The 14,709-nt window shown below is 35.0% G+C and overlaps 1 protein-coding gene across 1 annotated transcript in view; it reads left to right on the top strand.

The window, feature by feature from the left end:
- PIKFYVE (phosphoinositide kinase, FYVE-type zinc finger containing) overlaps positions 1–14,709 on the top strand; it is a 109,707-nt gene that overhangs the window by 60,917 nt on the left and 34,081 nt on the right. Inside the window, exons 21-23 of the mRNA XM_051983674.1 lie at positions 4,231–4,331; positions 6,789–6,860; positions 9,243–9,414. Coding sequence (XP_051839634.1) covers positions 4,231–4,331; positions 6,789–6,860; positions 9,243–9,414 — 345 coding nt within the window. The remainder of the gene's footprint in view (positions 1–4,230; positions 4,332–6,788; positions 6,861–9,242; positions 9,415–14,709) is intronic.

Below are 14,709 nucleotides of genomic sequence, written 5' to 3'. Positions count from 1 at the left end.
ATAATCAAAATTTTCTATGTTGTGGTCAATAGTGATCTCTAGTTCTTCTTTGGTCATAAATTCCTCCCTCTTCCACAGGTCTGAGAGGTAAACTATCCTATGCTCTTCCAATTTATTTATAATCTCATTCTTGATGCCTAGGTCATGAACCCATTTTGACCTTATCTTGGTGTATGGTGTTAAGTGTGGATCAATGCCTAGTTTCTGCCATACTAATTTCCAATTTTCCCAGCAATTTTTGTCAAATAATGCATTCTTATCCCAGAAACTGGGGTCTTTGGGTTTGTCAAACACTAGATTATTAAAGTTATTGGCTGTTTTGTCCTTTGGACCTAACCTATTCCATTGATCAACTAGTCTATTTCTTAGCCAATATCAGATGGTTTTAGTAACTGCTGCTTTATAATATAATTTTAGATATGGTATAGCTAGGCCACCTTCATTTGATTTTTTTTTTTCATTAATTCCCTTGAAATTCTTGACCTTTTGTTTTTCCATATGAACTTTGTTGTTATTTTTTCTAGTTCATCAAAGTAGTTTTTTGGGAGTCTGATTGGTATAGCGCTAAATAAATAGATTAATTTAGGTAGTATTGTCATCTTTATTATATTTGCTCGCCCAATCCAAGAGCATTTAATATTTTTCCAGTTGGTTAGATCAGACTTAATTTGTGTGGAAAGTGTTTTGTAGTTTTGCTCATAAAGTTTCTGATTTTCCCTTGGCAGATAGATTCCTAAATATTTTATACAATCAGTAGTTACTTTAAATGGAATTTCTTTTTGTAACTCTAACTGTTGAGTTTTGTTAGTGATATATAAGAATGGCAGCCCCTAGAGTTGATTGATTTTGTGGCAGGGATGACATGGTCATAATGGTGTTTTAAAAGGAAGATCACTTTGATAGCTGGATGGAGGTTGGATTGACATGGGGAGATACTTGGAACAAGGAGACAAACAATTCAGGAATGAGTCCGCACTAGAGATTAACTTTAACCAAGAGAGAAGAGAGAGTATTTGAGAGAGGTTGCAGAAGTGGAACAAGAGGACTTGGCAAAAGTCATACAGATAGTAGGAGAAGCAGAAGAGAGCAGCAGCGTGGTAACCTAGAGAAAAGAATATCAAGAAGAAAGGTCAGGTAGGATGAGTATAGAGAAAAACCGTTTAGATTTGGCAGTTAAGACATAATTAGTAATTTTGGAGAGAGCCATTTCATTCAAATGATGAAATTCAGAAATTGGAATTCAAAGAGTTGAGAAGAGAATGAGAGTAAGGGAAGTGGAGGAGGCACTTTTAGACAGCCTTCTCCAGTTTAGCCACAAGTTTCCAAATTTGTCAGGATCTTTTTTGGTTCCTTATTCTGTTGTTCCTATATTCTAGCTGAACTTCCCAGTTTCATTGAATTTGAAAATTTTAGAAGCATTCCCAACTTATTGATGAGATGTTGGCCATCAGGGACAAGTACATTTCTTGAGAATAGGGACTGGGCTGTGTCTGTAATACTTTTCTCTAAATTTAAATAAATTCTCTAAATTATCCATTAATATCTATTTTTTGAGTCTAATCATTCAACCATCCCACATCTTCTTAGAATCTCCATTTAAGGATTGGGCCTTGGACAAATATTCATCATTTCTGACTTGGCTGCTCTTCTGGATGCTGCCATTTTTTCCCCATCTTCCTGCAAAATCATATCAACTCTGAAGTTCACACTCAGTAATAATCCCTACCTCTAGAACCTCTTTCTCCCTCTGATTGGAGAGGTTGGAGGGTGGTCATTTGAAGAATCTCTCACATATTTATGTCACATCTATGTCAGTCTTGGAACCTTGTCAAATCAAATACATGCATGATAAAGTTTGACTGCAAGACATTTCCAATAAAGCCATACTATATTTTTGTGATTATTACTTTTCTAGATTTGTTGTTGTTGTTCAGTTGTTTTAGTTGTTCAGTTCAGTTTTGTGACCCCATTTGAGGTTTTCTTGGGAAAGTAGTTTGCCATTTTCTTCTTCACTCCATTTTACAGATAAGGAAACTAAGGCAAAGTGACATATGAAGTGTTTGATATCAGATTTTAACTTGGGAAGATGAGTCTTCCTGACTCCAGGCCCGTTACACTCTCTGTTGTGCTTCTTAACTGCCCTTGTTCTTTTTTAGATAGAGATTCACAAACCACATACATTTGCTTTTTTGTGGTCTAGAGATGGGAAGTCAAGCTCACTGACTTCTAATTTATAGATCCCATTTCTCTTGTTATTTGGAAAATCAGGACATTTGCCCACAAGATGCTTTGTCTTGTGAATTTAGCTTTGAATTTCTAGATTTTTTTTCAAAAGGAAGTGTTCATAGATATAACAGAATCAAGCTATCATATCTTTGTGAGTGAGTACTCACTCCACAATATATCCACAAAACTCTAGTACCATATTTTCAGTTCTCTGCTAGATATTGCTATCTAGAAGGCCTGCCAACTTCCAGTTTAACATGATGAAATTGAATTATCCTCCTTTATAAACTGGTACATAGTAGGTACATCTCCTAACTTCTCTGTTCCTCTTGATTTTCCTCAAATTGCAGGGATGAATTACTCCTCATCTCATACATCCAATTGGTTGTGAAGTCCCATTGCTTTTACTTCTGCAGTACCATCAATACTTCTTAATTTCTACCACCTACTCTTTCAGACCCTAATTTGTTCTTGCCTATTGTATTGCCATGCCCTCTTAAATGTTGATTGCCTCTAATCTTCCCCTTTCCTTGACATATTTCACACTTCTGCCTGAATAGATAGACTTCCTAAATACACTTCTTAGATATGGTTAATTCCCTACTCAAGCTCTTGTCTTCTTTTTGCCTACTGAATAAAATGTAAATTCCTGATTCTCTCATTTAAGTTCCTCCACAGTTAGATTATTGCCTGTCTTTCTAGCTTTTTTGTATTGTACCTGTCTGTGTATTTTATATTTTAAGCAAATGTTCTAACAATCCTAAGTTACAACTGTTTCTCATTTATGTCCTTTCCGCTGCAATTTTCATACTTTTGTATAGTATCCTGAAATAAACCTAGAATATCCTATTTTTCTTCTTTACCTGATGAAACTCAGATCACATACTTAATTAAAAAAAGCAAAAAAGAAACCAAAACCCAAAGCAGAACTTTCTAAAATTTTATTCTCTCTGTGTCCTAATTGGTCTTTTTCCCAGATGCTGAATTATGTCATTCTATTCTTCAGAACCTAAACTCTCAAGAGCGCTCACGCTCCTCCATGGCTAGAATGAATTAACTCTCATAGATGCCATTTCTTTTTGTTTCAATCTATCTCTTTAAGTCCCTGTTTTGTCTTCTTCTCTGACTCTGTCAGGTAAATAAAAGTTGTCTTTCTCTTCTATATATCATAGCATTTTATCTGGATTTTCTTTTTCATTTATTTTATTTTCCTTTATATTATAATTATTTCTGTGTGTATGTTTGTCTTCTCATTAGATTGTAAACTCTTGGAGAGAAGGGCTTATGTCAGATATCTTTGTATCAAATATTAATGTTCAGTGCCTACACTCATTAAGGGCTTAATAAATATTGGATGAAGAATAAATTAATATTTAGCCATTTTGTTTATGGGTGAAATAATATTGAAAATTTGAGAAATGAAATACGGGAATTAACAAAAGTGTAATGGCACCTTATGTCACAAAGTTCTGTATACTAGAAAAGACTGTAGTACATATCAATTTTTACATATTTATGTCAATGTAAAAAATTAAAGATCTGGCAAAAACAATACTATAAAATAAGTTCATAAATCTAAGTACATTTCAAAGTGACATAATTTTATTGGCTTGGATACTTTTCACATTGAAAGCAGTTGCAATTCCTCCTTAAGAGAGATGGTTTTCCAGAGTGACTGTGGTGTTATATTCAATTTATCAACTTGTAGCCCACTGTACAGATGAATCTTTCTGGACTTAGATTGATCATTGATCAATAAACATACATTGTGTCACTGGTCCATAATTGGAAGGTTTTTTATGTGGATGGAAGTATCTTTTAGTTTGTCTTTAAGCACTGCTGTTAAAGCTTTTAGCAATACAGGTTCACCTGTGTGACACAGTGAATTATTGAAGTGGGAGTTTAGTATATCTCACATTAATGGATATTTTTTCTTATTAATTTTTAATTAAATTTTTAAAATTTACACTTACTAATTACTAAGCTGTTACTTCATTTTTTTAGGTGGACTGTCTGAGTGCTGTCAACCACCAAAGGCTTTGTGTGCTTTTTAGTAGTTCCTCTGCCCAGTCCAGCAATGCTCCTAGTGCATGTGTTAGTCCTTGGTAAGAATTTTTCCCTGTACTTTTAAATTTTGAGTCATTTTTCTTTGAGTGAATGAGTAGCATTTATTAATTTTGTGCTAGTTACAATGAATGTGCTGTTTTTCCACATGGTTGTCAATTCTAGATACAGACATTAGGAATTATTTTTATTTTTAAGAATTAATTTATGCCATATTGAAGGAATTGGATCTAAGGCTTTAAGTACAAAAAAGCCCACCTTTTTTTTTTTTAAAGTATAGCTGAATATTTAAGAAGTACAAAAACAAACACTGTGGCAAGGAATTGGTGCAAGTTTGAGAAATGGTTGAAAATTTTTCAGTTCATATGTTTTGAAAATAAAAAAATTCAACAGAAGAATTTTCAGTTCTGATTAAGTCCTTTCAGATATCAGTTTTATAAAAGTAGTATAGGCATACCTCATGTTACAAATAGATTATGTTCCAATAATCTTTTTGGTTAAGTGGCTTGACATTCAAAATAGCTTTTACTATAGAATCAATATTATTAATAAAGGTGTTCTCTCTGATAGGTCTCAAAAGTTTGTAGCTAAGCTATTGTCCACATTATAGTGACTAGCTTATGAGACTTGAAACCTTGCTACATAAAGATCAGGTGAAGGAACTTGAGGTGTTTATTCTGGTAAAAAGAAGCTTTTGATAAGAACTTAATGACTTTAAGCATTTGGAGAATAATCATAAAGGAATTAGATTTACTTTGCTTGGCCCAACAACAATTATAATCATGGTAGCTAACTTTATGTAGTCAAGGCTTGTAAAGTGCTTTACAAATGTTTTCTCATTTGCTCCTTTCAACAATCCTGGGAAGCAGATAAAAAAATTGAGATAAATGGTAAGTGGTTTGCTCAGGGTGACCCAAGTAGTAAGTGTCTGAGGCTGCATTTGAACTCAGATCTTTCTGATCAAGGTCTCAGCACTATTCACTGTATCACAGAAAACCTTAGGTAGCAAGGATTGGAGATTGTAAAGAGACTTAATATGAGAGAGTTAAAAAAAAATCCTTTCTCAACAATTAGAACTTAGGATGAGAGGATCATATATTTAAAACTAGAAGTTTTTTAGAAGTAGAAATGGCTTTCTAGTACACTTTTTATTTTATGATTGAGGAAACTATGCCTCAATTAAGTCACTTGTCCATTAGTCGATTTAACCACAACAGCACACACAGGGCTAAACCTGGGTTTTCTGATTCTTTCCACTCAACTAGGATCTTATAAAAAGAATTCTGAGGTTCCTTGTAATGTTGTTAATCTAAGACTCTTGCTGAATAGAACTTAATTATCATTTATAATATTGTTTCTGTGAGAAAATGCATTCTTGGTTTCAGCTGAGGATTCCAAGGGCACAAATTCCAAGGATTTAGAACTTTGGGAAGGAATTCCATCTCTCCTAATCCAAGTTCTTGGTAGTGTTGTACCAGCTTTAGTATGATTGAGAAAAGCTGTTTGCAATAAGGGAATCAATTAGTGAGATCATATTTGATTCATTTCAGTAAGTATTTATTAAGTGCCTCCTATGTGCTAGGTACTGTGCTAAGCACTGGGGATAGAGGCAAAAGACAACCACTGCCCTCAAAGACTTTACAGTTTCTTGGGGGAGACAATATACAAACAAATACATACAAAGCTAGTTATATATAGAATAAATAGGAATTAGAGGATGGAAACCACTGAGATTAATTAACCAGCCAATTAATGAATTAGGGAAAGTTTCCTTTAGAGGGTGGATTTTAGTTGAGGACTTAAAGGAAGTCAGGGATTTCAGGAGTCAGAATGTAGGAGGGAGAGTGTCTCTAGATATGGGGAAAAGGCAAAGAAATTTCCAGAGCCAAGACATCATAGATCATTGAATTTGGAAAAGGAAAGGATCTCAAAGATTATTTAGTGGAACTCTTACTTTTTACAGATGAGGAAATTAAGGTGTAGAGAAAGTATGATCTCCTTGAGGACAGGGACTGTCCCTTTCTTTTTAACTTCAATACTTAGAAAAGAGTCTGACTGTTAATAGCACCCAATATATATTTACTGATTATTGACTATTAAGAAAGTTGTATGAAAGAGCCAGGATTCTAGATCTTGGGTTTTAAATGCCAAATTCAAAGCAGTAATCAAGAGTTTTATTACATGTGATCATATTTAATTAGGTTTACTTATTGCTAATAACTAATATTATATTTATTTCTCTTTATTAACTAGGAATGGAGTCAGATGCCATAGATTTATCTAGTTTGAGCTAGTTTTTCCAGATGAGGAATTAGTCCTTTTTGGAATTGTTTCTGTTAAGGCTGTATTGTAAATACAGCTTTTTCTAATTCTTAATGCAATTTATGTTTGGAAAGCCTAAAATTGCACTAAGACTTTTGAATACCTTTTACTCCTAAAGAGAATACTCAGAATTTCACTCTGAATTTCGTGTGTATTTCTAATATTTCTTTCTTTAGGATTGTGACCATGGAATTTTATGGGAAGAATGATCTCACTTTAGGAATATTTTTAGAAAGGTATTGTTTCAGGTAAGAAAAATTTTCCCATTCTGTGTACCTTTCCCTTCATACTCTGAAGTACAATAGAGAAGAAATATAGATTTGTGATTTAGGAAGTCACATTGAATATGAATTTAGTGGCATCCTTGTTCAGATATTTTTCTGTCCTGATTCTGTACCTACATATCACAATATTCTGTACCTATATATCATAATATATAGAAGTTACCTTGTCCTTCCAAGTATCCTTTCCTACCAAGTCCTACCAAATAGTCTTTTCCTCAATTCTGTGTCATTTTGATGAGGTTAGTGGCAGTCTGAGAGTTGTTGTACCAAAAATACCAAAAATCCCTTTTTTGGTGAGCTGCAGGTTCAAAGTGAAAGAATTCACTTAATCAGGAAATATTAATTAGCAAAAATGAAAGTTTTTTGTTGGACAGGAAGCCAGTCTTGCTAAGAGACTGACTTATCCTATTAGGGAAATGGAGTCTGTCACTGAGAAGAGAATGCCTTCTCAGTGGGCAGGGTCCTAGCAGCTGAGCAAGCTACTTTGGGCCTCTGCAAAGAGTAAGTTTAGAAACTGCCCTTTAAAAGGAGTCTTGAGGCTTCAGGAAGCCAAGGTTCCCAGGCCTGGATGCTTATCAGTATCCAGCCCAGATCTCCTATTGGAATTAACAACACCTTCACAAACCAGGATTTCTAATTGAATCAAAGACTCTGGCATTCCCAAAAGATAACTTATTTGGGGGGATATGCCTTCCCCAGGAGGGGCTGAGACTCCAAAATGGATCACAGATCAAGAGGGAACACAGTTTCAGTAAAGGGAACAGTTTCCCTCCCCTTCAGTCTGAGTAAATAATTGGATATCAAAGATTCTGAAGGGATGAAGCTAAGCTAGATATCTTCAAATCTTTCCCAAATCTTTCTTTGATAATGAAAACAGCAACCTTTGTTACAGCTTCGAACAGCTTTGTGAGACAAGTAGTGGGACTATCCTCACTTTTCTGGGTGAGGACACAGAGGATAGAACCAACAATAATAGAACATGATGGCAAATCCAGGTCTTCCAAATTTAGATTTTTTTTTTTTTTTTTAATTCATTTCATCAAACTTGTGGACCAAGAAGAGTCAGGGATGACTTTGGGTGAGGCAGAGACTATAAGGTACTTACAAATCTTTATGTATCTCAGGTTTGTCATTTTGATCTTTAGCTTCAACAAAGGATTTATTGTAATTCAATATAATAAATAAGCAAACATACCTTAATAGAATGTGTGAATTTATTCATTTAAAATGTGCATCACTATTTTTAATGTATATAGATATTGTGATTTATAAAATATAGATTTGTTTAGAATCATTAGCGAATTCTTCCTTTTTGTCTTTTTTTTTTTTTCTGTTAGACTATTATAAGAGTTCTCAGTTTTTTTTGATGAGGGAACCTCCCTCATACTTGAAAAATTTGGAAACCACTGTATTATTTCATGTTGTTGTTGTTATTTGTCCTTCATTCTCGAAGTTGATCATGACATCAGGGAGGTGATGCCATGGCATGTAAGCGAATTGATTTCAGTGAGGGAGGGCTGGGCAAGGTCACTTGCTCTCTTTCTTTCCTGAAGCCATCTGGGACTAGTGGCAAGATACAGATCAGAACAATTGGAGATTATTCTAGATACAGGTGGGGGACCTTGACCTTTTTAATCCAAGATTTTTAACAGGTCTCAGTTTGATTGAGGTAATGCCCATTCAGAGATTAAGTGAGAAGAGATGAGGCAGACTCTATAGCCTTTTTAACCTAATTCCAAAAAAAAAAAAAAAAAAAAAAGTCACTTCTTTGAATGGATTTAAAAGGTTTTTTTTACTTTGCTCTTAGTACTGGGTTGACACAGTTTTCTAAAAGTCTTAGTCAGTTTATTGCTTGGAAAGCCTAAAATTTCACTAGATTTTTGAATACCTTTTACTCCTAAAGAGAATACTCAGAATTTCACTCTGAATTTCATGTGTATTTCTAACATTTCTTTCTTTAGGATTGTGACCATGGGATTTTATGGAAAGAATGACCTCACTTGAGGAATATTGACATTGTGTTTTTCTTAGGATATATAGTTATTATGATAATCTAGAGAGGACTTTATTTTTTCATGAGTTTTCTCTACTTAATTTAGAAATCTGAATGATTTTACTTTCTAAATTCCTTCATTGTTTCATTTGAATGTCACAGTTAGTGCATTAAGTTTGTTTAGTGTTGAAATTTGTAGTAAAACTATTCATAGTTGCTAAATTTTCTTGACATGATGTTTATTATATTATCTATATCTTTCTATCTATATATAATCTTCTATCTATCTATTATATCGCAGAGTTTTCCTTTTTATGACTTAGGAAAGAATTTGCTTCATTTATTTGTTACAGGCCTTCTTACCATTGTCCCAGCATGTTTTGTGATACTCCTATGGTACATCATATTCGTCGATTTGTGCATGGGCAAGGTTGTGTCCAGATTATACTTAAAGAATTGGATTCTCCAGTGCCTGGATATCAACACACAATTCTTACCTATTCCTGGTGTAGAATCTGCAAACAGGTAATGTAGTATAGTGTGTAATGTTTTTTAACATTTATTTACCTCTTTGTCTTGTCTCAATCATTTTTAAAGCCCTTAATATGTAATATTTGGAAATAATCATCTTTATTTTGCTAATTTTGTTTTATTTTCCAGTTAATGCTAACACAAGGGTTATATATTTATTTTGAATGTTATATTTTTAGAATTTATCAGCTGCCTGCAACTTTCAGTAGCCCTAAATTTTTTTTTAAAGTTTTTTATTTTCAAAACATATGCACAGATAATTTTTCAACATTGACTCTTGCATAGCTTGTGTTTCAGATTTTCCTCTTCTTCCCCCCACTCCCTCCCCTAGATTTTAAGCAATCCAAAATGTTATACATGTTAAAATATATGTTAAATTCAATATATGTAAATGTATTTATACAATATATCTTACTGCATAAGAAAAATCAGAGCAAAAAGGAAAGAATATGAGTAAGAAAACAAAATGCAAGCGAACAACATCAATAAGAGTGAGAATGTTATGTTGAATCACATTTAGTTCCCACAGTCTTCTCTCTGGGTGTAGATAGCCATCTTCATCACAAGATCATTGGAATTTAGCCCTAAATAATAATCAGTTAAAAGAAAGCTTGTTTAGAGCTATGTATGGTAGAATTAAATAAATATCAAATATTTCTTATGGATATCCTTTAGGCAAGGCTTCTGTGCAACTAGACTTTAGAGATACAAAGACAAAATTTAAATCATCCTTGTCCTCAAGCAGCTTATTGTGAACATCCAGTACATACAGAGGTAAGTATAACATGAGAGGGAATGAAAGTAACAAAGGTGAAATCAAACTGCTCTATTAATTGTAATTCTAGGCAATTCTGGTGAAGAGTTCTGACACAGCTCACCAGACTTGCATTGTTATTATGAGGGTCTCAGAAAGTGAAACTATTTCAATGAAGTATTTAAGAAGAAGAGAATAATAATAAGCAGGGATAAGTCAGAGGCTAAACTAAGCAGGGAAGAGGGTCAACACAGATTTTACCTGTAGACTGCTGAGACTAGCAGCTTGGAGGACCAGAGAAATTTTTTAAAGGTGGGTAGCACTCAAATTGAATCTTGAAGGATTAGGATTCTGAAAGACAAAGGGAAGGATACGGAATACATTCTAGGTAGAGGGAAAACAGGGAAGCAGTGGTTGGAATATAGAGTTTGAGAACAACTAAAAGTGAACTGACTGGAATATCGAGTTCATGATGGAAAGTAATGGGAAGTAACTTTTTGGAGGACCCTAAATCCTATGCTAAGAGATTTGTGTTTTATCCAGATGTATTAAGGGATCTCTGAAGGATTTGAATAGGGGAGTGATTCTTAGACCTCTGTTTAGTCAGATCGTTTGGGCAGCTATGTGAAGGATGTGTTGGGAAAGGGAGAAGCAGGAAAGACGGAAACCAGTGTGGGAGGTTCTTAAAATAATTGAGGACTGTTATGGTTTTGAGAACCTGAACTAGGATAGCAGCAGTTTTGAATGGACAGGAGCCAAATGTGAGGGATGCTGTGGAGGCAGAAGGAAGAGGGGATGAAGTCAGGAGAATGTAAGAAGAGTAGGAATGCCTCTGTGGTTTCATATCTGAGTGACTGGGAGGATGGGGCCCTCAAAAAGTGAATGCGTCTAAAATGGAACATAACTTTTTTTCCTCAAATTCATTCTCTTTTTAGTTTTTATTTCTTTTGAAGGCTTCATATTACTTTCAGTTGTGCAGGTTTAACACCTTGGAGCCATCTTTAATTCCTCACTTGCCTTTACCCCTTATATCCAATCAGCTGCCATGTGTTGTTGAGTGTACCTGTACACTTTTCCTTTATCTGCCTCCTTGCCCTCTCCCCTTGTCCCCTTCCCTCCCCTCCAATAGCTACTACACCACTTTTGGTTCTTTTTGCCACTTAATTAAATTATTGCAAAAAGTCCTTAACTAGTCTCCTTGCCTCAAGTCTTCTTCCTTCCTTCTCCTTCTTTCTTCTTCTTTCTAACTCCTCCTCCTTCTTCTTTTTCCTTCTTCCTTCTTCCTCCTTCTTCTTTTTCTTCTTCTGTCTTCTTCTTTCTTCTTCTTCTCCTCTTCCTCCTCCTCTTCTTCTTCCTCTTCCTCCTCCTCCTATTCTTCCTCCTCCTCTTCTTCCTCCTCCTATTCTTCCTTCTCCTCCTCCTCCTCCTCTTCCTTCTCTTTCTTCTTCTTCTGCTTCTGCTTCTGCTTCTTCTTCTGCTTCTGCTTCTTCTGCTTCTGCTTCTTCTTCCTTTTTTTAGTTATAGCTTTTTATTTACAAGTTATATACATGGGTAATTTCACAGCATCGGCAATTGCCAAATCTTTTGTTGCAATTTTTCCCCTGCTTTCCCTCACCCCTTCCCTGAGATGGCAGCTTGACCAATATATGTTAAATATGTTAAAGTATAAATTAAATACAAAATAAGTATACATGTCCAAACAGTTATTTTGCTGTACAAAAAGAATCGGACTCTGAAATAGTGTACAATTAGCCTGTGAAGGAAATAAAAAATGCAGGTGGACAAAAATGTAGGGATTGAGAATTCTATGTAATGGTTCTTAGTCATCTTCCAGAGTTCTTTTGCTGGGTATAGCTGGTTCAATTCATTACTGCTCTATTGGAACTGATGTGGTTCATCTCATTACTGAGGATGGCCAGGTCCATCAGAATTGATCATCATATAGTATTATTTGTTGAAGTATATAATGATCTCCTGATCCTACTCATTTCATTCAGCATCAGTTCGTGTAAGTCTCTCCAGGCCTTTCTGAAATTGTCCTGTTGGTCATTTCTTACCGAACAATAATATTCCATAATATTCACATGCCACAATTTATTCAGCCATTCTCCAATTGATGGGCATCCACTTAGTTTCCAGTCTTTGGCCACTACAAAGAGGACTGCTACAAAAATTCTTGCACATACAGGTCTTTTTCCCTTCTTTAAAATCTCTTTGGGATATAAGCCCAGTAGAAACACTGCTGGATCAAAGGGTATGCACAGGTTGATAACTTTTTGAGGATAGTTCCAAATTGCTCTCCAGAATGGCTGGATGTGTTCACAATTCCACCAACAATGTATCAGTGTCCCAGTTTTCCTACATCCCCTCCAACATTCTGCATTATCTTTCCCTGTCATTCCAGCCAATCCAGGTGTGTAGTGGTATCTTAGAGTTGTCTTAATTTGCATTTCTCTGATTAATAATGACTTGGAGCATCTTTTCATATGGCTAGAAATAATTTCAATTTCTTCATCTGAGAATTGTCTGTTCATATCCTTTGACCATTTATCAGTTGGAGAATGGCTTGATTTCTTATAAATTAGAGTCAATTCTCTCTATATTTTGGAAATAAAGCCTTTATCAGAACCTTTGACTATAAAAATGTTCTCCCAGTTTATTGTTTCCCTTCTAATCTTGTCTGCATTAGTTTTGTTTGTACAAAACCTTTTTAATTTAATCAAAATTTTTTATTTTGTGATCAGTAATGATCTCTAGTTCTTCTTTGGTCATAAATTTCTTCTTCTTCCACAGGTCTGAGAGGTAAATTGTCCTATGCTCTTCCAATTTATTTATAATCTCATTCTTTATGCCTAAGTCATGAACCCATTTTGACCTTATCTTGATGTACAGTGTTGTGTGGGTCAATGCCTAGTTTCTGCCATAGTAGTTTCCAAATTTCCCAGCAATTTTTGTCAAACAGTGAGTTCTTATCCCAAAAGTTGGGATTTTTGAGTTTGTCAAATACTAGAGTATTAAATTTATTGACTGTTTTGTCCTTTGAACCTAACCTATTCCATTGATCAACCAGTCTCTTTCTTAGCCAGTACCAAATGGTTTTGGTAACTGCTGCTCTATAATATAATTTTAGATCTGGTATAGTTAGGCCACCTTCATTTGATTTTTTTTTCATTAATTCCCTTGAAATTCTTGACCTTTTGTTTTTCCATATGAACTTTGTTGTTATTTTTTCTAGTTCATCAAAGTAGTTTTTTGGGAGTCTGATTGGTATAGCGCTAAATAAATAGATTAGTTTAGGTAGTATTGTCATCTTTATTATATTTGCTTGCCCTATCCAAAAGCATTTAATAATCCCAAAGCAATTAATTTATTCCTATACTCTCAAGTGTTTTTATTAGGAATGGATGTTGGATTTTATCAAAAGCCTTTTCTGCATCTATTGAGATGATCATATGGTTTTTGTTAATTTGGTTATTAATATGGCCGATTATGCTGATAGTTTTCCTAATATTGAACCAGCCCTGCATTCCTGGTATAAATTCTACTTGATCATGGTGTATCATTTTGAGGATGATTTTCTGTAATCTTTTTGCTAATATCTTATTTAAGATTTTAGGTTCAATATTCATTAGGGAGATTGGTCTATAATTTTCTTTCTCTCTTTTCAACCTACCTGGTTTAGGTATCAGTGTCATGTCTGTGTCATAAAAGGGATTTGGTAGGACTCCTTCATTCCCTATTTTTCAAATAGTTTATATAGCATTGGGGCTAATTTTTCTTTAAATGTTTGGTAGAATTCACATGTAAATCCATCTGGTCCTAGGGATTTTTTTTTAGGTCACTAAATAGATTAGTTTAGGTAGTATTGTCATCTTTATTATATTTGCTCACCTATCCAAGAGCATTTAATATTTTTCCAATTGGGTAAGAGAGTCAATAAATTTAATACTCCAATTCCAATTTCCAAATTGATTTTATTATCATCCTTTTGATTTTTTTTTTACTCATTTTTTTAAAGCCTTTAGAGTCTGCCTTCAGGGCAAGGAGGTTACCAGCTTCCTCTGCAAAGCAGGGAAAGGTATAAACTGGGTGCAAAGAGCAGCAAGGTACTGGAGTGCTCTGTGAAAAAGTTCCCCAGTGGAAGTGATTCAGATCTGGTTAGCACTGGCTGAACTGCAGAAGTGCCAAATGGAGTACCCCACTGTGCAGCTTAGCGACTGCCCTGAGGCTAGAGATTGAGCAGTGAAAATGTCACTACTCCAGGCCAAAGTCCACCGTGGGGCTGTGGATAGTAGCAGCTGACCAGCTAATAGGCCCTTCCCTTTCCTGCCCCCTTCTTCCTCCCCCTCCATTCCCCCAGCACAGACTGGAAATGTCTCTGCCCCAGAAGCCCCAAGAAGTACAGCCCAGCTGTGGAAATTCTATTGCCCCAGGCTGAGCCCCCACTGTGCAGATTAGAGGCTGCCTGGGGCTGTGCCCCCATGTGGCCAGGTTCAGAACCGCACCAAGAAAAAGCCCTATACTGTGGATTGGGG

This window comes from Antechinus flavipes, chromosome 3 (genome assembly GCF_016432865.1).
Source record: "Antechinus flavipes isolate AdamAnt ecotype Samford, QLD, Australia chromosome 3, AdamAnt_v2, whole genome shotgun sequence".
Taxonomy (NCBI): Eukaryota; Metazoa; Chordata; class Mammalia; order Dasyuromorphia; family Dasyuridae; genus Antechinus; species Antechinus flavipes.
Note: the sequence above shows the minus strand (reverse complement) of the source record. Positions and strands in the feature narration are given on the sequence as shown.